General features: G+C 45.7%; 1 protein-coding gene and 1 non-coding gene across 5 annotated transcripts; both read left to right on the top strand.

The window, feature by feature from the left end:
* Nucleotides 1-4,252: 4,252 nt before the first annotated feature.
* LOC142435561 (uncharacterized) lies at nucleotides 4,253-17,808 on the top strand. 4 transcript variants are annotated; one of them, XM_075539791.1, is made up of 5 exons: nucleotides 4,253-4,413; nucleotides 6,312-6,498; nucleotides 12,783-12,909; nucleotides 13,798-13,948; nucleotides 14,715-17,808. In XM_075539791.1, exons 2-5 carry the CDS (start codon nucleotides 6,481-6,483, stop codon nucleotides 16,876-16,878), a joined length of 2,460 nt encoding a protein of 819 aa, XP_075395906.1. In that variant the 5' UTR covers nucleotides 4,253-4,413; nucleotides 6,312-6,480; the 3' UTR covers nucleotides 16,879-17,808. The 4 variants fall into 4 exon arrangements, with proteins under 4 accessions (XP_075395906.1, XP_075395903.1, XP_075395905.1 ...); XM_075539788.1 differs by having other exon boundaries at nucleotides 5,964-6,498; XM_075539790.1 differs by lacking the exon at nucleotides 4,253-4,413 and adding an exon at nucleotides 4,482-6,163.
* LOC142435727 (U1 spliceosomal RNA) lies at nucleotides 7,765-7,928 on the top strand. Its single transcript, XR_012781607.1, has one exon. It is a non-coding gene; the product is annotated as a U1 spliceosomal RNA (small nuclear RNA).
* Nucleotides 17,809-25,101: the final 7,293 nt, after the last annotated feature.

The raw sequence follows: 25,101 nt of genomic DNA, 5'->3' as shown, positions 1-25,101 counted from the left end.
TGATTGATTTTTTTAAAAAATCTTAGCAATCCTGAGCTTTTTAGGGGAACACTTCATGGTAAGTATTGGTCATTTAAGAGACAAAGGGTGGCCATTACTCTTTAAGAATAAGCGACCAAAGAGGCTGACTTGTCTTAGAGGTAGACCTCCTTATACTGTGTACTTGAGAAGCCAGTCACCTGTAGGAGACAGCTTTCTAGGAGCAGTTTAATGCAGGGTTCTTAGGGAGAGAACTTTCTTCCTGGAGGACACATGCACCCGGGCATGTGCATGATCTGCAATCTCCTCACTAGTGCCAGTGGGTCAAGGCCTGTGGCAATGAGTGTGGAGGGCAGGCCACGTACACTTTTTCCAGGTCCTTAGTTCCCCACACCATCCAAATAAATACACTTGGCTGTTGAACAAAGAGACACACGTCTGCTTCCAGTTTCTCAGACTGTTCTGTCAATCAGGAGGGCGTCCCTGTGGTATGCAAACAGGTGAGCATGAGGCTTACTGGCTCCCACTTATGTTTACGATATTGCCATTAGAGACGAGCTGATGGCCATGCAGCACACTCCCACTCATGGATCCTCTAGGGCTTAGCCATAACTTGGTTTTCCTCAAGGTGTGCATAACTGAAATTCTGATTTCCACCATCTAGGATAGGTTTCAGATCGGGAACACTTTGTATTCCCATTTGCTGAGTTGAACTGATAGGAAGGGATTTATTTGCCCCTTACAAATGTTTAGAATTCTCTACGTTTCCAGTTTAGAATTTTTTCCATGGTTGGTCAGAAACTAAGAATCGGGTGTCTGACCTCAAGTAGACCTAGTAGCAGAGAAAGGTTCCCTTCTTGCAGGCAAACACAAGACCAGGTGAATCTGAAGGGACACATGAAATAAAACGCAGATTGTGCGTATAATCTTGCAAACACTGTGGGAAAAAAGTGCTCTGTATGCTTTTATGTGAGAACTGAATGACAGGCTGATGACGACAGAACTGGCATGCACCCACTCTGGGGGGGGGGTAGCGGGACCCCCACAACTAATCACGGGTTCAGTAAGTGCAATTGTACAGTTGAGATATATAAAGATTATACTAAAGACATAGGAGAGATGGGAGAGAGTAAAATGAAGAAGTCAGACATATTTCATAGTAGTAAGCTCACCTCCTGGACAGCCATGATCTCAACAACCAGGTAGTCGCACAGTGCGGGAAGAGGGGGCAGGAGAAAGTCTCTGGCCAAGGCCCATATATACTTTTGGAGTGAATACAGGTAATCATACACGTCACAGGACGGGCCTGTAATCAGGAACACGTGTGACAGGACGGACGGGAATGAGCTAGGGGTGCACATCTAGTAGGAAGGAGAGGGCCTAGGGGCATACATATGACAAGATGGGTGGACCCTAAACTCAATACAGCAGCCTAACCTTGGGCATCCTTGAGTGGGCTAGGCCTCCCTGGGCTCTGCTTCAGGGAAACAATCCACTATCCTTATCAGAAGGGAGTGAGCCCTATTTAGAGTCTGAAGGACTATACAGTCTGATTGCTCTGGATGGCTGGTAACCATTAGGGAAAGTAACCTCTGACCTATTTTTGTTGACCTCCAAGTGTATGGTCATTTACCACGTACAGCAAGCAGCTAGGTTTGGCCTACATTTGGGGGAGGCACTCCACTATGAACTTATCCACGGGGGAACCAGTAAGCTCCACCCATCCCTACTACCATGTGATTGTAAGGTGCCTGAGACACATTTTGTTCACATGCTCACATGCACTCTCCCAGAGGTAAAGGGCTAAGCCACATTTTCATTTAATCATGGAAAATCTTCCAAAGAGATGCAGCATGTCCACTCTGGAGGTTACAGAGGACACCTGGGGCAATTTAAACAATTTAAAAATTATTCAAGGAATATCCATATATTTTTACAAATGAATGCAATCACTATTATTTGAATAATATCCTTTAAATGAAACAAGGATAGTTTTATTTACATTTTTCAATTTTGGGAGGTGAACACAGAGGTGCAGGAGGGCGATAGAGGTCAGACAGGAATGAAAAGGGAGAAAGGCTTATTGAAGCAAGGAGAAAATTCCCGGGTAAATTCCACCTCCTAAAGAGCTAGGGTAGGCAAGTTGCAGCATGTCAGTGAGGCGGTGGGATCTATACAGGGTGTGAAACAAGGACAAGTGGGTCCATAAGGGGAATGGAGTTTCCTGTGTTGCAGCTACAGGTGTCCCATCAGGAAATTGTCTGTTAGTAAACCATCTTGTTTCCAACAGGCTAACTTCTTGGAATGCTGAGGGAAGGGGTTGTGTGGACCCTGCCAGGGGACATAAGCTCCTGAGAGGCTGGAGGAAGGGGGCTGCCTGTCTGGACTGCTGAGAGCACCATATAACTTCCTTGCAAGGCAATGAACTACCTTGCATGATGTTGAACCACCTCAAAAGAAACAAACAGAAGAAACTCCACTTTAGAAAAGAAATAAAGTATGACCTTAGGGCCCAGCCAAGAAGTTCGACCATCGCCAAGAATCAACAGCTGGTCCAAGGTGCCACCTCCATAGTGTGCAGAACCCCCCATAAGACTTGGCTGAACCTGACCACAGTCCAAATGCCAGCCAATACACCGAAAGTGTGGAGAAACCCGGTAAGACTTGACTGGGCCAGTGAATACGTCAAACCGCCAGCCAAGCTGTCCATTTAAGCCTGGGTAGAGACACTGACTTTTCAGAGAGCTAGGAACCAAGGAGCCATCAACTCCTGCTCTCTCCAACTCTACCCAGGTGAGCACATGGATGAAGGCAAAGCTTGCTGGGACTGTGAGGCTAGAATGATACGTGTGCAGAGTGCTGTTATGAAGCCCTTATGCTCACACTTGCTCCAAAACTTTTAACCTTAATAGTTTGAGTTATTTTAGATGGTTTGATGTCTGTTTGCAGTGAATAAACCGAGCATTCGCAAATGTGTAAGAGCGTTAAGTAATTACTGATCGTGCTGCTCATGACATGGACTCAGTACAAAAACATTTTACTTCCAAACCACATATACATATTACAAGAGCCACGGAATGGCTTTTGAGCTGCAGCTTGCAGACCCCTGGTCTAGGGGAACGTTCCTTGTTTCTAAAGGGCACATTCAAATGGTGGGAGCTGTGTGTTGCAGCACCACAAATGGTCAAGCCCCTGTCTAATTAGTGACTAAGCTCATTCTTGGGTCTCTGACACATTTCTAATGTGTCTCAGGCTATAACTCTGTGCCAGTGCGTCTTATCTCAGCTTATAAATCTAGGAACTATGTCTCAGGACACCATTGGAGGCCTGACCTCAAGCTACACATTTAGCAGGATTGCGATCTCCAGACCCATATGTATTCTCCTAGTAGGCAGAATGCCCATTCCCTTAAGAAACAGAATATTCATTATTAACAAGCCCTGTGTTCATTCCATTCGCAGAAAGACTATTCATTCTTAGCAAGCAAAATATTCATTCCTTTAATTGGCAAGAGCCCTTGTCAATGAGTTTAAGTTATGGAGCATTGATGGGAAACTGAGTCATCTTCACAAGCCGCTTAACCTTTTACCAAGGGGCAATCAACAGATGGCAAAGAAAAATATTTTCACGTCCAAGGAGCTCTTTGATTTCTGAATCTGCTTTGGGGGTAACTCATGCATTACACAAACAAGAAAGGCAACTAAATTTTCTAAAGATATAAGTGAGAGACAAAATCGGAGACGCAGAGCAGAGGTAGAATTCTGCCAGGAACGTGAAGTTAAGAAAGGCTTTACTGAAGCAGGGAAAGAATCCCCAGGCAGATTACATGACCCAATAAGTTAGGTCAGGGAAGTCAGGCCTGGGGTGAGCAGTGGGATCTAAACAGGGCTTTCTGATGCTGCAGCTGCAAGACCTTGAGTCAAGATGTGGTCTGTGAATAAATCATCGAGTTTATCCCAGACCTGCTTGCTGGAATGCTTGGGGAAGAGGCTGTGTGGGCCCTGTCAGGAGAAGCTCCTTGGAATGCAGGAGGCGGGGATTGCAAAGTCCAGCAGGTCATCCGTCTTTCTGAGACGCTGCAGGCAGGGGCTGCATGGCCGGGCCCTGCCCCATCAGGGAGCACTATGGACAGCCTGAGGCTGACTAAGCCTCAAGAGGGAACACGGAACCATGGAATCGGTCCTCGGCCCCCTGTGTTTCCGCCCGGAACGTCTCTCCTGACGCACCGTACGATAGCCACACCGGAAGCGGAAGGGCTCCGGACTCTTCCCGCGGGTTCTCCCTGCGGCTCCGGTGCGTGTCCCGCGTCCGCGGTCCGCGCGGGTCTGAGGGACCGGGGTCCCCCTCACGCCGCCGTCCGCGGGGTCCCCCCCGCCCCCCCGGATCCGCCCCGGGGCCCGAGCGCAGCGACGCGACGCCGAGGAGCCGCCAGCGGTGAGGAGGCCCCGGGTCCGGTCCGGGCCCTGAGGGGCGGCTGGGGGCGGGGGGGTCGGGCGGCCTCGGGGGCGAGCGTGCGGGTCCCGCGCGGGCTGCGGGGGGCGGGGGGCGGAGCGGACAGGCCGGTCGTTGAACGAACCGAAGGAGCAGAGACCGGGTGCAGCGTGAGGAGGATTAAGGGGTCCACCCCCAGACTCGGCGCTGAGGGACCGGGGACACGCGCGTACGGGCGCCTCACACACTGGTGTCTCTCTAAAGCTGAGGAACTTTGCGTTGTGTGTAGCTTGCACCCGCGTGGGGTTTTTTCCAGAAAGCTGTTCGCACCTGTCGGTTTTCTGAGACGCGGCGGAGGCAGAGCGTCTGCGGTTCGCTGGCATTCAGAGTCTCCCGCGCACTGTTACCTGCTGTGCTTACTGCAAACAGAGACCCTTTCGCTTATCTCGGTCGCAATCAGGCTCCGGGTGGACACGTCCTCGGGCCGGGGGCGGGGTGCAAACTGGTTGAGGAAGACATTGATTTCTGTGGAGCTTCAGACCCTTCGCATTTTTCTCCCTTGGCTGCAGGATTGGTGAAGTGAAAAAGGAATGTATCTGAGAGGAGAAGCCAGAGACACTAAGCTCAGACAGAATTAGCCAGGAATGTGAAGTTAAGAAAGGTTTAAAAAAAAAAAAAAAGAAAGGTTTTAATGAGGCAGGAGAGGAACTCCCTCGGCCAGTCCTCGAACCCACGCGCGCCAGGTCGAGGAAGCCCTGCCTGACAGTGAGTCCGTGGGACTTATAAAGGGTCCGAGTGCGGATGAGAGGAAGGAGGCTTTCAGTGGTGCAGCTGCAAGGCCTTGGGTCAGGATGGTGGTCTGTGAATGAACCATCTTGCTTTTGCAAACCTGCTTTTTGGAATGCTGGGGGAGGAGGCTGTGCACCCTGCCAGGCCGGAGAAGCTCCTTGGAATGCTAGAGGAAGGGGTTGCATGGTCCGGGCCAGCCGAAACAATATTAAAAAATCTAAGGCTGTAAGGAACGAAATGAGTGAAAGTCTGCCATCGTTGAAGTTGGAAAATGAAACCTACAAACACACCGTGCAATGGTGTTTCTAAGAGACTCATTCGAGGAGGCGATTGTGTGGATGGAGATGTTTCAGAGGGCCTGCATTCATGGCGAGGCCATTCCTTCAGTCCCAGGCTACAGAGATCAGTGAAAGAAGCTGATGCTTCGGTGTCAGGTTGGATTATTTGGGATGTCCTGGGTAGATTGATATATGCACTTGTATTCAGGAAGTCTAACGTATGGCTTCAGATTCCACAGAGTGAACAAGCGCCTAGTCTTTACTGGACATAAGCAAGCTAGAACTCAGAAAATGAACGAATAACATGAAGTGCTACTACAGAAAATGATAGATGTGTGAAGATTAGGAGACAGAAAATATTCAGCTACAACCAAAAAGTCCAAGTTTAGAAGTCAGGCGGAGGCAGGGTGAGAAAAATGGCAACAGCCTGTTTCCTTAGGGGGAACCTAAATGTTTTTCTGATTTACTTGTTGTTTTATTATCAAGGGTGACGAAACAAAACGACAGCATAGGCAAGGATGTGCCAGCGTTTGAGAACCAAGTGAGGAGAAAGGTGAAGGGACGACAGAAATGTTCACTGTGAAACGCGTAGGAGTCTCACATACGCATTGAGACGCTCGACACGAATTTAAAGGTGTAATTAGAGCATCGTGGAAGGGCTTCACCTCCTGAAAGGAAAGATGAAGGTGTGCGCATGTTCTTTGTCACCTGGACCGTGATCAGCTCTATGTTCACGTGTTGTCAGGTTGCAGCCCAGAGCCTAAAACTGAAAACACGATTTCCTGCTCTCTCAGCACCGTCTGCTTTCCTTTAACTCTCCCTACTGGTCTCAAGTGTTCTGCAGGGACCACCTTGTACAGCAGTGCACCCAGGAAGGATTTCCACATCTCTGCGGTGTGCAGGAACGCAATTCATCCACCTTGAAAGTTCCTCTCTGCACTGCCGGTCCTCCTCCTGAAGTCGCTCCTTGGGCTGAGAGAGCACATTGTCCTAGACACCCAGGATGACCAGCAAGAAAATGGTGAGTTCTACAGCCAACATGGCTGTTCTTACCATAAGTCTGCGAGCCCTGGTTTTTGTGCGTACAGCTGTGGGCATGTGGTTCCTCAGTGAAACAAAAAGGCAAAGAGTCAGCAAAGCCCTCAGCCCTCAGACGAACTGTTAGGTCCGTTTCGATAGTTGGATGGAGTCTTGGATTTGTAGTGGTGAGCTCTGGAGAAAGAATGTGCTTTCCACTCCCACGGACAGTTACAGTCTCGGACACTCAAAGGGGGACGTTCTACCCTGTCCTACAAGGTCTGCCTATCGTTCTACTACCCTATCCTGTAGAGTTGCTATGAGTTTTAATCAACAGAATGAAGTTAGGTTTCTTTTATTGAGTGTTTTGTAGGCACTGGACATTTCTTGCGTCTTTTATAACTTAAAACAGTTGCATATCCAGTACAGTTTTGGTACAAGACCAAAGATTGGTACGTTGTGGGAAGGAACCAGAATGGACATTTATAAATAGGTATCTTCAAAATTTGGATGCCTGAGACCACCTGTCACCCTTATGTGACCCCACCCTGGGTCCCTGTGGGGTCATGACCCCCACATGCTCACCTTCTGCTGTTTCTGCTGTCGGAGACCAGAATCTGGAAATGGAGACATCGAGGCTGTGAATGGGAACGTGGTCTTCAGAGACAATCTCTTAGCTCAACAGGTTTCTTTTGAGAGTGGTGTTTTTTATGGGGGTTTTCAAGGCTTAACACTGGGTGTGTGATTCCAAACTGCTCCAGTGAGGTGGTGTCTTGGGTTGGAGAAGTGAGGTCGGATGTTGAGCATCCTGTCGGTGGGATTGTCCTTGGATGGGTTGTCCCTTGGTGTCATCACAGGTGTGAGACCAGAACGATCAGTCTAACGGGGTTCAGTGTGTGGCCTCCAGGCTGGTTTCTGTTTGTGTGGGATTGCTCTTGCCCTGAGAGTGTGGAAACCAATGATACCTAATGAGGGTCCTTATCTTCCCCGTTAGGCCTCCATCCTTGGTGTTTATATGTAATCCATGTACTTCATGACTCTTCCTTCCCTTTAGTCTTTTTTTAAAAATCATTTTATTAGGGGCTCATACATCTCTTATCACAATCCATGCATATATCAATTGTGTAAAACTCTTTTGTACATTCATTGCCCTCATCATTCTCAAAACATTGCTCTCCCCCTAAGCCTCTGATATCAGCTCTTCATTTTTCCCCTACCTCACCGTTCCCCCTACCTCATGAACCATCGATAAAATATGTTATTTTTTGTCATACTTACCTGGCAGGGGAGATACTATGATCATGAAGCTGGTTTTCCCAGGGTGAGGCTTATCCATTGTTCTCCAGATGTGCTGACCCCTGTGATTTTCCCAATAATGGAAAACTTGACTGCATGATTTGTGGTTGTTGTGGAATGTGTTTGAGCTCTCCCTTGTTTAGATAAAAAGAATAAGAAAAATATATACTATATTGTCATATCTTGCCCTGTCCAGCGTCTCCCTTCACCCACTTTTCTGTTGTTCACCCCCCTTGTATTCAGTTCCCTCTTTCCAATCCACTCTCCCTCCACCCTCCCGGTATCGCCCCTCATACCACTGGCACTGAAGGGATCATCTGCCCTGCATTCACTGTGTTTCCAGTTTCTATCTGTACCAGTGTGCATCCTCTGGTCTAGCCAGACTTGCAAGGTCGAATTGGGATGATAGGGAGGGTGGGAGGGCATTTAGGAACTAGAGGAAAGTTGTATTTTTCATCGTTGCTACATTGCACCCTGTCTGGCTCGTCTCCTCCACGAAACCCCTCTGCAAGGGGATCTCCAGTGGCCTACAAATGGGCTTTGGGTCTCGACTCCTCATCCCCCCCCCCCCACTTCATTCACTATGGTAAGATTTTTTGTTCTGACGATGCCTTGTACCTGATCTCTTCGACGACACCTCGTGGTCACACAGGCTGGTGTGCTTCTTCCATGTGAGCTTTGTTGCTTCTGAGCTAGATGGCCGCTTGTTTAATTCAAGCCCTGAAGACTCCAGACAGGATCTCTTTTGCTACCCTGGCACCATCAGCTTTCTTCACCACATATGCTTCGCACCCCTTTGTCTTCAGCAATCCTATCAGGGAGGTGAGCACACAGTGATAAGAATTTTTGTTCTCGGGCGGGAGCGGGGAGGGAGGGGGAAAAAAAGAGGACCTGATGCAAAGGGCTTAAGTGGAGAGCAAATGCTTTGAGAATGATTGGAGAAGGGAATGTATGGATGTGCTTTATACAATTGATGTATGTATGTGTATGGATTGTGATAGGAATTGTATGAGTCCCTAATAAAATGCAAAATAAATAAATAAATAAAATTTTAAAAATTTAAAAAAGAGAGATAACATTGGTGATGTCAGATGAGTCGTGACTGAAAACTGAGAATATTACACAAAAAAAAGAATTTTTGTTCTGATGATGTCTGATACCTGATCCCTTCAACACCTCCTGATTACACAGGCTGGTGTGTTCTTCCATGTGGGCATTGCTGCTTCTGAGCTAGATGGCTGCTTGTTTCCCTTTAAACCTTTAATACCCAAGACACTATCTCTTTTGATAGCTGGGCACCATCAGCTGTTTTCACCACATTTGCTTATTCACCCACTTTGTCTTCACCGGTAGTGTCAGGAAGGTGAGCATCATGGAATGCCAATGTAATAGAAGTGTTCTTGCAGTGAGGGAGTTCTTGAGTGGAGGCACAATATCCTTCTGCTATCTTAGTACTAAACCTTTAAATATATGCATATAGATCTACTTCCCCATCCGCATATGTAAATTTATTTGCATATGCACATGTTTTATCTAGACCCATATAAATGCCCTTTGCCTCCCAGCTCTTTCCTCTATTTCCTTTGACTTCCCTCCTGTCCCACTATCATGCTCAGTCCCCACCAGGGTTTCAGCAAGTCCTCTTCCTTACATTACTCTTGATCGTGCCCTATCAGGCCTCCCACACCCACCTCACCACCAATTTGGATCATTTGTTGTCTTGTCCCAGGGTTTTTAACACCACAAACTTTCCCCCTACCTCTCCCACTCCCATGTCCCACCCAGAACTGTTGGTCCCTTTCTTTTCTCCTCCAGATTGTTCATCCAACCTATTTTATTTAGACAGACCTCAGGGGATAACAGCATGCACAAAAACAAGACAGCAAAGCCGAGCAACAATATACCAAAGAAACCAAGAAGAACAAACCAGTGACAAAAAATACAACAAGAAAGGAAAGCTTGTAGTTAGATTAAGGACTGTTTTTTGACCTTTTGGAGTGTTTTCCAGTCCAGTCTATTGGGGCACCACGCCCTGGCCCCAAAGTCCACCTTCAGCATTCACTGTGGACCTCGCCACTCCATTCCCTTGCTGTTCTGTTGCACCCCCTTAGTTGTCTGCAGGATCAGATCAGGTGCAATTCCCACACTGTGTCTCTGGTGTTGTTCCCTATGGGGCTATGGGTCAGTGAGGGACGTCTTGTCTCATCATGGGGCCGGCCATGTGGTCTTCTCTGTGGACTGGCTGCTCTCATTGGGAACATCGTCCTCACAGCATGGTGGCCCCATAGTCTTTTTATTATAAACTTAGGCGATAAATACTCTCTTCTGTAGCTGTACTATGTGAAGGGTGCGCATTTGTATTTAAAGTCCTGGCATTGCAGTTTTAGCATGTTACCACTGAGAATGTCAATGCAGGAAGATTAACTTTTCAAATCAGAGTAGAAGCGATGTAAAAATTACTCCAAAAGTTTACTGAAATCTTAGATTCTTCAAGATTCTGGTGATCCTTAAGGTGAGCCTTAAGGCATGTTAGAACTTTAGAAACTTTTAAGCTATTTTGAAATTACTTTTTGGCAGAGGTGTAATGGCTATAAAAAGTCTAATATCCTTAGGGATTTGGTTGCAACCAGAGTTCACATTTCTACTTTGGTGATTTGTGCAGGTTTGAGACGTTTTAATAACATTTCAGTCTTGTGTTTAATGATTCTATTATTTTGAAAATGGATTTCTAGTGTAAACACTTGATATTGTAAGGCAAAACATCTCTATCATGACTTTAAAAATACATTGACATTCAATGAGACTGCTTCTGTCAACAGGCAGTGCTTAAAATGTTGTAGCCCTTAGCATGAGCTATGTACCAACATGTTTGCAACGTCTTCCTAGGCTGCCTCCACGTTTATGTTTCTTCCGGTGCTGGCTTATGAAATAGAAAGATGTTTGTTCCTTGTTGCTGATCCCCAAAATGAGTCACATGTTTTATTTTTTAATCGTTGTAGTAGGGGCTTATGCAACTCGAATCACAATCCATACATGCATCAGTTGTGTAAAGCATATCTGTACATTCAGTGCCCTCATCATTCTCAAAACATTTGCTCTCCACTTAAGCCCCTGCCATCAGGTCCTCATTTTTCCCTTCCCGCCCCTCTCCCCCCTCCTTCATGAACCTTTCATAATTTATAAATTACTTTCTCGTAATATCTAGCCCTGTCCAACGTCTCCCTTCCCCCACTTGTCTGTTGTTAGTCCCCCAGGGAGGAGGTCACATGTAGATCCTTGTAATCGGTTCCTCCTTTCCAACCCACCCTCCCTCTACGCTCCCAGTATCGCCATTCACACCCCTGGTCCTGAAGGGATCATCCGCCCTGGATTCCCTGTGTTTCCAGTTAATAGAGGGAGTCATTCCTTGACACTGAGAAAAGGAAAGAGTTAAGGAGTTTGTGGGATCCCACTACTTTTCAATTGCACGTAAATGGGCCATCCACACTTGTAAAGTGAGCGTGCTTTTCGGGGGCAGGGCCTTCTGCTGCTTGCTCTCTGCGTTGGCTGTATGAGACGGCTTCTGTGTCCTCATGCCCCAAAATAGTGCACTGAAGTCATCCGTCTGAAGGGAAGGATTGTACCTTAGGTGGTTTTGACAGGCGAGTTAGCGCTGGGTCACGAGTACAGGTGTTTTCCTTCGGTTCCCCAGAGTCTGGCAGGACTTTTTGGTCAGCGAATGTGGCTGTGGAGAATGATGGCCAGACGCACAGAATTCAGTGCATTTTGAAAATAAGTGAAGTCAACAGAAGCGTTCACTTCAAGGAATTGGCCAGTCTTTGATCCCAGGTTCTTACCACTCTTTGTTGGCAATGTGTGGGATGAGTTTCATCTTATGAAGGAGAGATTGCGTGTTCATAAGCAAACTGTGTTCGTCTGGGTAGGCTAGAGAAACAAATCTACAGACACTCTTGTGTATACGAAAGAGGTTTCTGTACAGGAGCAATTGAATATGGAGAAAACAGCCCATCCCATCCAGGTCAAGTCCATAAGTCCGATATTAGCCCATATGTCCGACTCCAATGTATAAATTTGTCTTCAGACTCACGAACAGCATGCAATGATGCTGAATGGAGGAGGATCACAGCAAAGAGGGTGGGAAGTCTTGTACATCCAGTGGCGTTGTAAACATCTCAGCGCTGGCAGGGGTCTCCACATGGCTTCTCCAGGTCCAGGGTTCTGGCTGCACCAGGGTAGGTCCATGTGTAAGGTCCAGGGAGTGAGTCTTGGATCTTGTCAGTAGTGGGACTCCAAGAAGGTGAGTAGTGAGCGAGAATGTGTCCCACTTCCAAGGAGGAAATACCAGAGTCTTCCCGGCATCCTCAAGGGAAGACCATGCCCACTCAGAGCCCTTATTGGCTGTGACCCGATTGACAGACTAGACTCCACCCCGCCACTCTTCAGCCTCTCAAGTCCCACATGGACACCAGATGGTGTCACTGCCACACAAATGATGTTCTGAGTTAGCAGTTCCCTCGTCTGTGCTGTTTTTATCCTAGATCGTAGCACACAGGGATGCACCTGCTGTAACGTGCAGTCACCGTGTGGAGAGATGTTGACAGCCTGTTGTGAGGCTTTGAGATCATGTAGTTTAAGAAGTTGTCATTGAGGGAGGCCAGGAATGAGCTAATACCAAGGGCTCACGTAGAAAAAAATGTTTGCAATGGATGATGGTAGTATATGTACAAATGTGCTTGACACCATGGTTGGATGTAGGGCTTGTGATCAGAGCTGTAAGAGCCTCCAATAAAATAATTCCAAAAAACAAGAGGAAGTCATTAGTTTGTGGAAAAAGTTAATGGACATTTACTAGGGAGTCTTTTGTAGCACACATACCACTTTGCCAGACCTGTAAAATGATCAGTTTTCCAGGCCTGTCTTCCTCACCTTTAGTTCCTCTGCATATTGGGGAGCTCAATTCCTTCCTGATCCAGGACATGTGGTATATTTCAGGCTTCCGTGGCGGTTGAGGACGTGGCCATCATCTTTAAGCAGGAGGAGTGGGCTCTGCTGGATGATGCTCAGAAAACGCTCTACAGAGACGTGATGATGGACACGCTGCGAAACCTGACCTCCGTGGGTAAGACTGACACTCGCATGGGGTTCTTGTTTCTCTGTGTTCTTAATTTCCCTTAGAGAACAGACATAGATTCACTGGCTATGCTTCAATACCTGGGATGGAAAGCCAGATATATTGTGTAATAAATCAGCCCTGACCCCTTGGTTCACAGAGTTGAAATATCCTGGTTTCACTGTAACTTAAATCTGTGCATCAGTGATGTTTCCATCATCTTGTGATGATGGTTCTGTGAATGCTTGGAGTATGAGCATTGCTCTAGAGGGGACTGTGGGTTCGGGGAGCATTTGCATAGAGAGCGCTACTGTGCTGACTGCAAGTTTGACGTTCTCATTTCACTGCAAATGACGTGACGCCCCTTCCTCTTGGGAGCCCCTGAACAAGGAGATATGCTGGCTGAGGGTGAGGGAGCTGCTCACGGCTCTGGGATGCCGTCCTTCATGCCATGGCTTTTGCTCTGAGCATCATGTCGGCTCTACCCGCTTGTGGTCGGAGAGAAGCAGGCAGACATGATATGCCAGTGTCTCTATAGACATGAAGCCGGTTATGTTTACAGAAACAAACTTGAAAATGCATTGTTTGGCTTGACGACACGGGACACACAACTGAGCAGGCTCCTCTTAGCAGTGCACGTCCAGCTGCTGTGAGTACCTCTTGCTCTCTGAATAGTGACATGAGACCAGTCTCTTTCTGTCTGTCTCCGATGACAGCTTTTGACACTCTCACGCTCAATCCTGGTGGAAATATTTTCTCAAAAATTGCTTTTTGTCCAATTCGAATTGCTGATACAGCGGGATGCGTCTTAAGTCTGCCGTCAAACACATCTGCTGTTTCCCATAGTAATTCTTTCCTTTTTGTCTCATTGAACCTCAACGTGAATGAACGTGCTAGTCTCTCAAAGCCTGCATGGTGAAGAAAAGGTGCCCCGTAAACGGATTACACTGCGGTTCATAATGAGTGACACCTGGAGCTCCCTGGTCGCAGATGTCTCTGAATGGCGTGCCCGTGTAGATCAGTGTAAAGACCAGGAGAGACATTTGGGGTGAGTGCCATTCAAAGAAGGAATTCATTGCTCAGGAGAGAAACACATTCCCTCACATTAGAGCACACTTATGTGTTGATGCATGTACTTCCAGACCTTAGGACCTTTCCGTAATTGGGGAGGTATTATTACATATATTGATACACAAAGAAATGCAGGAAACACGTGACACAGCACCAAATATTTTCCCCCATGAGTTTGGTCCCAGGTGAGAATGTCGTCGCACTCCCAGTTGACATTCACCTGCAGCCTCTTTCAGTGCTTGTCATCTGCCCAGTGCTGTCAGTGACCCAGCTTCTGAAATAGCTGAAGATTTTAGGAGCCGTCTTCACACACTGTCCTCACATACGTTGGAAATTTCTGATTTCTTGTGAATGAAACAAAGTCCTGATATCACCAATGTTGTGCTTGTGTGTACCTACACGTGCATGTTTATGTCATGGACAGAGAACACCCACAGAGTTCTTTCCAACTCTTACAGACCCTATAGGTGAGGGCATTACTGCTCCGATGAGTGCCCCATCTGTATGGGAGTGACAAACTCATGTTTCTGCCGCAGAGCTGCCGTGGGGTCCATACGGCTGACCTATTAAAGTGCTGCCTACTGAGTCCCTCATTCCATCACCAGGGGTCTCACTTGTTTATCTCATGGTCATCCAGGTGGACCTGTAGCTGCTCGCAGATTCATGACAATTTTACATGTTCATCCATGATTGTGAAATAAAGAGACATTTAGTTCTAAGATTAGTGATCATTTTTTTTACAGAAATCAAGAAGCAGAAAAGCTCTGTAAAAAGGATGAAGACAGTCATTGTGCAAGGATTTTCAGCCAGATTCTCAATGTTACTGTGGCCCACAGCAAACCGTCAGAAGAACATCCATTTCAGTGCAGCCAGCGTGGAAAGGCCTTCTCAGATCTCTCATCATGTGATCATCCTCTGGGAACTCACACAGGTGACAATACCTGTGAGTGTAAGAGGCATGGGGAAACGTGTACCTGTCATGCTAACCTACACACTCCAGAGATCACGCTTAAAGAAACAAACACCCCTAATGAGAACATATGTGGGCAGGCCTTGAGTTCCTCGTCAACCCTTAAGACTCCTCCCAGGACAGGCTATGTTGAGAAACAGTATAAGTGCAAAAAGTGTGAGCAGAATTTCTGTAGTTTCTCATCACTTTGGGCACATGTGAGAGATGGTAAGTGTGCTGACAAAGATCATTCTCTGTCTGATCATGTTCCCTCATCACTAGGTTTGTCTAAAACATCTCCTGACTTAGATAAACATGCATGTGAAGAATGTGGGAAAGAATTCATATCCTCTTCATTGCTGATTCAACATAGGCAAACTCACAAGGGCAAGAAGGATGGTAAAGTTAAGCGACGTAGGAAAGCCCATTCTTCATCCTTAAAACTTACAGTACTTAGAAGTTCTAGCGGGAAGAAAGCTTTTAGTACACCTCCATCTCTTTCTCAACATACTCGAATTCACAAAGGGGAGAGAAAGTACAAATGTGAGGAGTGTGGAAAAGCCTTCTCTCTATCCTGCAGACTCATTGCCCATAGAAGAACTCACAGTGCGGCGAAGGCTTATGAATGTCAGGAATGTGGGAGAACCTTTCGAGTTTCTGCACTACTCACTCTACACCTAAGGACTCACAGTGGAGAGAGACCTTACGAATGCAAGGAATGTGGCAAAGCCTTTAGCCAGAGCTCAACCCTAAACCAACACAAAACCACTCACAGCTCAGTGAAGCCTTATAAATGTGAGGAATGTGGGAAAGCCTTTCGTCTTGTTAAAAGTCTCAGGATACATGAACGAATCCACAGTGGAGAAAAGCCTTTCAAATGCAAGGAATGTGGAAAAGCCTTCCGCGAATCCTCAGGCCTCAGGGAACATGGTAAAAGTCACAGTGGCCAGAGGTCTTACCAATGTAAAGCTTGTGGCAAAGCCTTTACTCGTTACCAGTACCTCTGTAACCACATGCTGACTCACTCTGAGGACAGACCTTTCCAATGTGAGTTATGTGAGAAAGCATTCAGACGTTCTTCACACCTTACTGCACATCTCCGAACTCACAGTGGAGAGCGGCCTTATGAATGTAAGGAGTGCGGGAAAACTTTTAGTCGTTCCTATTGTCTGTCTGAGCACATGCGAACTCACACTGGAGAGAAGCCTCATGCATGCAAAGAATGTGGGAAAGCTTTTCATTCTAACTCAGACCTTACTAAACACCTAAGGACCCACAGTGGAGAGAAACCTTATAAATGTGAACAGTGTGGGAAAGCTTTCAAGGTAGTCTCAGCCCTCAATGTGCATAAAGGGACTCACACCGGGGAGAAACCTCACATATGTAAGGAATGTGGGGCAGCCTTTAAGGTCCTCACCTATCTCACCAAGCATATGAGAATCCACAAAGGGGAGAAGCCCTATAAATGTGAGCAATGTGGGAAAGCATTTAATTATAGCACCGTCCTTGCTAACCATGTGAGAACTCATACTGGAGAGAAACCCTATAAGTGTCAGCAGTGTGGCAAAGCCTTTGCGACTTGTGCATCCCTTTCCAAACATACCAAAATCCACACTGGAGAGAAGCCGTATGAATGTAAGGACTGTGGGAAAGCTTTCCTTCGCTCTTCACATCTTATCACACATAAAAGAACTCACAGTGGAGAAAAACCTTATGAATGTCAGCATTGTGGGAAAGGCTTTACAAATTCCTCTTACCTGCATAATCATATAAGGATCCACACTGGAGAGAAGCCTTATGAATGCAAACAATGTGGGAAAGCTTTCAGGAGTTCCTCACTGCTGTTTGTTCACAGGAGAACTCACAGTGGAGAGAAGCCGTATAAATGTGAGGAGTGTGGGAAAGTTTACACTCAAGCCAGTAGCTTGGCCAAACACAAGAGATGTCACATTGGGTAGGGCTCATGAGGGAAGCATTGTGAGAAGCCCTCAGCCATTCCTCATATTCCTCTTCAATCATTTGCACTCGCGTAGTAAGGCCAAAAGTGGGGCTTTTCATCCTTACTGCTCTTTCTAAAATTGAATTTAAAGGACACTTTGACTGTTAGATAAAACATAGCAATTTGAATAAGGGATAATTTCAGGTATTTGTGTGACTAGGAGAAATTATTCTTTGCCATTCACTCTATATCTGTTTCTCAGGGTTCAGTATTTTTCATTCGAAGACACATTCTACCTTGATTGATGTCTCTAGGTATTACAAATCAAATTTCGTATAATTGTGCTTAGCAAATGCCATTTTGTTTCTAAAATGTTTCGTTGATTTTGTTCTTTATTGAGTTAAATTTTCTATGTTTGTTTTCATATTCAATGCGGTTTTTCATTTCCACTTTGAAAAGGAAGGAACGACTTGTTTACCCTTTAAGTGCACATAGCACCACACTTTGACATTATGGGAGTATATCTTTCATCTTACATTGGCCTATTTGTTTACAAATCTATTAGTAATGCTTATATATTGTAATCACTTGCCTCACAACATAGAGCCATTTATCATTAATCCTTGTACTGGGAACTTCAATCACTTTTTCCAAATGATCCTTTACCTTCTAGTTCAAATATTCCATATGATATAATAGGTCATAATGTTACATGAATTATATGACGTGGGATTTGTCTTAATTTGTAATACATTGGAAAGTTAAATTGAATATGATATGAAAAGACTCCAATGAAAATTACCTTTTGTCTTGAATTTTTTTTTTATTCCCTGTTTCTAAAACAACATTTCAGGCTCTGTAATTCAGGTATGCTGAATGTTGACTCTAGTTCCATGTATATAAACTTACCTCCAGGGTCTTGTAAGATCCATTCCATACTACCACAATAAAGACTATGTTTCAATAAATGAGTGCCTTGGATTTTTTTCCCCAAAACCAAGACGACCCTGACATTTTGGGATCTTATTACATGCGTTTTCCTAAAGGATTCATTTGGCAGTGAATGAAATTATGATTTGCCATGAAAGTGGATCTTAGAAAGATGCTTGGTCTGGGTCAATGAGCTCCTGCCACGTGTGGCATGTAATTGAGTGTCACGGGGTTTGCAGCGGCTGAACTTGACAGAAGTGCGTCATCAGCCTTTTCTCTCAGGGACCTTCTCTTGTGCGTGAACTTTCATCTCTGGTTCATGGGACTCCTGGTATAAGAAGCTATGAGGAACTTGGCCAACCAGAACAGATGTCACGGACAATTGGATTCAGCCAATTGTGCCCTTTAGAATCAGGGAAGTTTTCCATCTGTTTTAAAATCAGTTTGAGCAACCTTGACATTCACTTGCTAGTATACAGACTGAGATTTAAATTCCTATCCCCTCCCGTGGATGCTGTTTGAGACAGGGTGGCAGTCTGTCCACCTGGAAGACCATGCGGATCATAGTTATAACTTTGACAAACATGCAGTCACCATGGGTCAGAATCAACTTAAGTGACCTCTTTTATGTATGTTTCCATGAAACTGTTTGGTGCTGGACTGTTAAGTATTCTAGGGAGAAGGTAGGTTTTGAAAACAGGTCTCTGATAAGATATTTTTTCCCCTAAAGTGCTTGTGGCTGGTCAAGACTGGTTCTATATCTGGTTTTTCCAGTGGGAAGCATGTGTGTCTTTGAGTGTGGAAATTGCCACTTTCTTCTTTTACCGCCCCCTATGCTGTGCACACCCCAACTCACCCTGAGGCAACGAGAGACTAATGTTACCTCTTTTTTCATTATACAGTAGCACCCCAAACCTCAACATTAATCCGTTCTAGAAGGAGCATTGAGATGCGATGCGGTTGAGTCCTGAATCATTTTTTCCCACAAGTAATAACTGGCTGGATTAGTCCTTCCTTGAATACCACGTTTACACCTCAACCTTGATTTTTTTTTTGATGATGCAAATATCAAAAGGATACTGTCTTTAGTGTGACATCCGTTTTCCTAGTGTAGTGTTTTACAATCAGGAGACAGGAACAGAAAAAAAATTAAATGGGCTGGTAGTAGAGTTCAGGGCTGCATACTAGCTCATAAGGAAGAGCAGGCAAAGATAACAAATAGGAGAACATTAAGTCCAGAAGAAGAGCTGGTGGTCGGTCCATGTAAAGTGGTTTCCAGGAAGCACCAGCAGCAGCAATGCCGTGTAGTAGTCTAGGAGTTCTGAGAGTATCATCTGAGAGGCTCAGCAAGCATCCCCAGGGTTGTTAAGTCCAGCACCTTCAGTCGTCAGTGGGCAGACCCAATGGTGCCAATAGCAGGTCAGGATTTGGATGGATGGTCCCTCCACGGCTTGGCACCAAGAGACAGTAGTTTCTCCAGGGACCTAGCCGAGGCTCTCAACCTTGATTTTTATACAAAACATTACACAGTATTTTCAATATGAATGAGTTCACAGTTAAAGAATATAACAGTAAGAAACACACCATTTAAAAAGTTTGCAACATCTACGGAATGGCTCATACCTTCAGACTAATGACCATCAGGATCTGTGAACACAGATGTGGCGAGATCTATGGAGAAACAGTCAATGTTTGGAAGGGGAATCCCCTTCCATAAAATCAACTAGTAGCTGCTTTTCAGGGTTTTTTTTCCCCTTCTTTGCCTTTTTTCAGTTTTATCTGGCTGGCTTTCTCTTAAAAAAAAATCTGTCTAATGTGGTGTAGCATTATCGAGAATTGTTTACCAAGCTATGTCTCCCCTAAAGATATACCAAACAGAGGCTATTTGCCAGCATATGGTGGCAAGTCAGATGCTTAGAGACATCCTCCCTTAAGGCAGTCAGTTGCTGGACAACTGGTAGGGCCCAGTCTGTGTTAAGGACAATGGGATACTTCTCCCTAAAGGCTTTTGTGCGTTGGTTTGGTCCCTGTGTGGGTGGTTTACTCCCAACTGTTAATGGTTTCTATGGAGATCCAGAGAACAGGTCAAGCCACTCAGTGACATCCAGTTAGGCTGCCATCCTGAATGTAGGAGCCACCCTTCTTGTTACCTGTATACCCCCAATCCCTCTTCTACCTATTGCATGTATATCCCCCCTTCCATTACTGTATAACCTACAGTGCAACCCCTTCAGTGATGTATGTGTTTACCTGTAATGAGTGGGCTTGCACACCCCTCAAAGATATATAATCCTCCGGTTAGCAATAAAGATTCTCCTTGGCCACTCCCCATTCTTGCTCCCTTTCCCTTTGTCCTCTTCCCCTCCCCTTTTCTCCAGCCCTCCTGTCTGCTATCTCCATGGAGACCACCAAGCAGGGCTGAGGTGAACATGCTATTATGAAATGTGTCTGACTCCGTTATTTCAATCTCTTGTATCTCTCATGCTCTCTATGAATATATTATAATGTGCGCGTATGTATATTTGTGTGTATACATAACCGTAGAATTGTGCCTGTCAAAGCCATGCTTAATTGTGGGGGGCTGGCCTTTCCCCCAACAATGTGGTCCGCTGTTTTCGTTTCTAAATTATCATCAATATCAATAACACGGTTACTACATTATCAACAATATCAATAACACGGTTACCAGTTAAACTCTAAAGACCCATGTTTTTAAGTCTTAAAAACAGTACATAAAGCCACAAAAACAGTTAAAACATAATGCTTGGAACACAGGTGCAAAAGGTTTACACTGAAACATGAACTGCTTTTGTTTACATAAATGATGTGTGTGGGGTCAGATTCCGATATTTCCTTTGACCTCCGATGCAATATTTTCTTGACATTTTGCATCAAAATCCACTGGTGTTTACTACCAGTGTGGTCCAGCACTGAATTCTATTGGACCATCAAAGGGCAAGAACAAGAGACACATAACTGATTTGCTTGTCAATCCAGCAGAAACCAAACTTGCCAATCCACCAGCCAGAACAGCCCAAGAGAAGCAAACATTTCTTTTTTTTTTTTTAACAATTTATTGGGATTCATACAATTCTTATCACCATCCATACATATACATACATCAATTGTATAAAGCACATCTGTACAGTCTTTGCCCTAATCATTTTTTTCTCCTCTTTCTTTTTTTACATTTTATTAGGGACTCATACAACTCTTACCACCATCCATACATATACATACATCAATTGTATAAAGCACATCCATACATTCCCTGCCCCAATCATTCTCAAGGCATTTGCTCTCCACTTAAGCCCCTTGCATCAGGTCCTCTTTTTTCCCTCCCTCCCTCCCCCCTCCCCCCTCCCTCATATGCCCTTGGTAATTTATACATCGTTATTTTGTCAGAGAAGCAAACATTTCATAGGTAAGGAAACCAGTAGCCCTTTTGCAATAGTTTGTGCAAAACTCCCCTAATAAAGTCCATGGCATTCTGCCTGTGCCAGGCCCATTGGGCCTCACACTGCCAAGGTCTTCATGAAGCCTTTCCCCTGAAATCTGTTGTGTCCCAGGTCTCCTGCCAAGTCCATGACCACAGGCTAACTTTGAAAGTGTGGTTTCGGGAGCTTAGAGGAATCCTTCCTGTGCTAAGTATCCACCAAGTTTGTGTAGCGAGGCAACAAATTGTTCGTGTTTCTGCTTTTGTCATTTCATGCATTTGTGATTACTACACTGAATAAAGGCTGGGCATCAAACAGAAAATTCAAAATTTTGGCATAGTTCATGGGATTGGCTTAACACAGGAGTTCTCAACCTGGGAAGGTGTGCAGGAGACAGTGTTTTGCGAGGCAAGGGAAATAACTTTGGATGGGGTCCTGCAGAACACCGGAAAGGACTGCTCTGCTGCAGACACTCGGTGAGACATGCACCTGAGCATTGATTGCACCTACACCTTGTGACAAAACCAAAAGGAACACTCATACTGCTGGGTCCTAGGACATTCCTAAAAGAAATGCCCTGGTGTGGGGGTCAATGACGAATCAGGGGTGATATAGAACAGGTAACTGCCCCCGGGGTTTCCACGGCTAGATCCCTTGTAAAATGGAAAGCTTTGCCTTTCTCCCGACAAGCATCTCCTGGTTTTGCATCGCTGACCTTACCATTGGAGGAGAAAAGTCCGATTTGCTCCTGAATCTAGAACAAACCAACTTGCCCCTCCACTGCCTAGAATAAACAACTTCACTTCCCCACTGTAAAGAATATCCCAACAAAACAAGAAAAAACCAAACTTCCCCCAAAACACACTTGAAACTTCCCCCAAACCACACTCTGAAGCTATCTCTGGAAACCCTTCCTAGAAAACCCAGGCGCCCTGACTGTGGGTGCATAGGCCTAGGAAGCCTCAGCCCGCCAAGACCTTCCTAAAGTGTGCCTTTGCTCTGTGTTCCAGGGTCAGCTGCCCAGCCTTTAGGTATCATGCCATCAGGACCATGACCTGCCGTATTCCCTATGCAGGCATTAGGCCTAGGGCTTATCAATGCAGGGACATATGGAAGTGATTATTTCCATCATCAAATAATTTTGGGAGCAGAGAAAGTTGCTATTAATGGTTTGTCAATTTGTAAACTTTAAAGTTTATATTTCAGAAATTGAATTTCTTTACTCCTAAGAGACAGTTCCGCATCTTTGCTTTTTTCTTTTTTACATTTTATTAGGGGCTTATACAACTCTTATCACAATCCATACATATACATACATCAATTGTATAAAGCTCATCTGTACATTCATTGTCCTAATCATTTTCAAAGCATTTGCTCTCCACTTAAGTCCTTTGCATCAGGTCTTTTTTCCCCCTCCCTCCTCGCTCCCCCCTCCCTCATGATCCCTTGATAATTTATAGATTGTTATTTTGTCATATCTTGCCCTATCCGGAGTCTCCCTTCTCCCCCCCCCCACTTCTCTGCCATCCATCTCCCAGGGAGGAGGTCACATGTGGATCCTTGTAATCAGTTCCCCCTTTCCAACCCACTCACCCTCCACTCTCCCAGCATCGCCCCTCACACCCTTGGTCCTGAAGGTATCATCCACCCTGGATTCCCTGTGCCTCCAGCCCTCATATGTACCAGTGTACAGCCTCTGTCCTATCCAGCCCTGCAAGGTAGAATTCGGATCATGGTAGTTGGGGGGAGGAAGCATCCAGGATCTGGGGGAAAGCTGTGTTCTTCATCGGTACTACATCGCACCCTGACTGACCCATCTCCTCTCCTAAACCCCTCTATGAGGGGATCTCCATTGGCCAACACTTGGGCCTTGGGTCTCCACTCTGCACTTCCCCCTTCATTCAATATGGTATATGTGTGTGTGTGTGTGTGTGTGTGTATATTTGTTGTTGTTGCATTATGCCTTATACCTGGTCCCTTCGGGACCTCGTGATCGCACAGGCTGGTGTGCTTCTTCCATGTGGGCTTTTTGCTTCTGAGCTAGATGGCCGCTTGTTCACTTTGAAGCATTCAAGACCACAGATGCTATCTCTTGATAGCCAGGCACCATCAGCTGTCTTCGCCACATTTGCTTGTGCACCCATTTGTCTTCAGCGATCGTATCATGGAGGTGTGCAGTCAATGATATGATTTTTTGTTCTTTGATGCCTGGTAACTGATCCCTTTGGGACCACGTGATCACACAGGCTGGTGTGTTCTTCCATGTGGGCTTTGTTGCTTCTGAGCTAGATGGCCGCTTGTTTATCTTCAAGCCTTCAAGACCCCAGTCACTATCTCTTTTGATAGCCGGGCACCATCAGCTTTCTTCACCACATTTACTTGTTCACCCACTTTGGCTTCAGCAGTTGTGTCGGGAGGGTGAGCATCGTAGAGTTCCAATTTAATAAAAGAAAGTATTCATGCATTGAGGGAGTGCTTGAGTAGAGGCCCAAGGTCCTTCTGCCACCTTAATACTTGACCTATAAATATAGACACATAGATCTATTTCCCCATCCTCATATATATATTTGCATGTACATGTACATGTCTGTCTAGACCTCCATAAATGCCCCTTGACTCCTAGCTCTTTCATCCATCTCCCTTGACTTTCCTCCTGCCCTACTACCATGCTCCGACCTACCTGGGCTACAGCTATACCTCTTCTGTAAGCAACGTTACCCTTGATCATTCCCCACCAGGCCTGCCACTCCCCCCTCTCTACCATTTTAGGTCCCATGTTTTTCCCTTTTCCCTGTGTTTGTTAACACCACTTCCTTACCCCACCACCTCCCCGCCCCCGAAATTCCCCACCGGAACTGTCAGTCCTGTTGTTTTTCCTCCAGATAGTTCATCCAGCCTGTCCTATTCAGACAGACCTGTGGAGTCACTAACATGCACGAAAACTAGACAGGAACACAAAGCAACAGTATACAACCAGACAACAAAACAACCAAAACAAACCACTGAAAAAGAACAGAACAAAACAGTTCACAAGAGAAAAGCTTGTAGTTAGTTCAGGGATCGTTTGCTGGCCCTTAGGAGCGTTTTCCAGTCCAGTCTGTTGGGGCACCACGCCCTGGCCCCAAAGTCCACTTTCAGCATTCCCTGGGGACCTTGCCACTCCATTCCCCTGCTGTTCCGCTGCACTCCCCCAAGTTCCACATCTTTTTCATTATTATCATTTTAGCTCCCCATCTTTAGGAACGTGTTGTCTAGTTTGACTTCTATGTAAGTTAGTCAGCTTTTGTATATCTGGTGTCTGTTCATAGGGGAACCTGGAAGTATAGGAGCTGAAGCAGTCCCATCACTGCCTTTTAGACAGCAAGAGTTGGAAAATCACAGTTTCAAGATCAATGGGAGGCATAACGGATGAGAGAATATGTACCGTATATCCTCGAATATAAGCCGACCTGAGTACAAGCCGAGGTACCTAATTATTACCTGGGAAACCAGAAAAACTGATTGACTGGAGTATAAGCCTAGGGTGGGAAATGCAGGATGTGAATTAACACAGAGACCAGAGGGGAGAGACGGAGCGCAGCCACAGACACATCCTTACCAGTTCAGCTGCCAGCGTATGTGAATCACTATGGGTGCTTGTGTGAATTGGAGCCGTCCACATCATAGGACGACTCTGCTTAGATGTGAGTAAACAAGCATTCAAAAAAAAAAAAAAAAAAACAAGCATTCAAAGCCCTGCAGTGTCAATGGGATTTTGAATGAACAGCGGAGGAATGGCAATCACCCCAGAGATGTTACACCTTGCTGGGGTACCACTGACCCGTGTATAAGGCGAGCCCCAGTTTTTCAGCACATTTTTTTGCTGTAAAACTTGA

Source organism: Tenrec ecaudatus, chromosome Y, assembly GCF_050624435.1.
Source record: "Tenrec ecaudatus isolate mTenEca1 chromosome Y, mTenEca1.hap1, whole genome shotgun sequence".
Lineage (NCBI taxonomy): Eukaryota > Metazoa > Chordata > Mammalia > Afrosoricida > Tenrecidae > Tenrec > Tenrec ecaudatus.
This window is presented reverse-complemented; position numbering and strand designations above follow the sequence as displayed.

Bases quoted from the DNA above. Each gene is read 5' to 3' on its own strand.
- LOC142435561 (XM_075539791.1), top strand. The intron at 12,910-13,797 runs GTAAGACTGACA...TGAACGTGCTAG, and splicing joins GCGAAACCTGACCTCCGTGG to TCTCTCAAAGCCTGCATGGT. The intron at 13,949-14,714 runs GTGAGTGCCATT...TTTTTTTTACAG, and splicing joins GACCAGGAGAGACATTTGGG to AAATCAAGAAGCAGAAAAGC.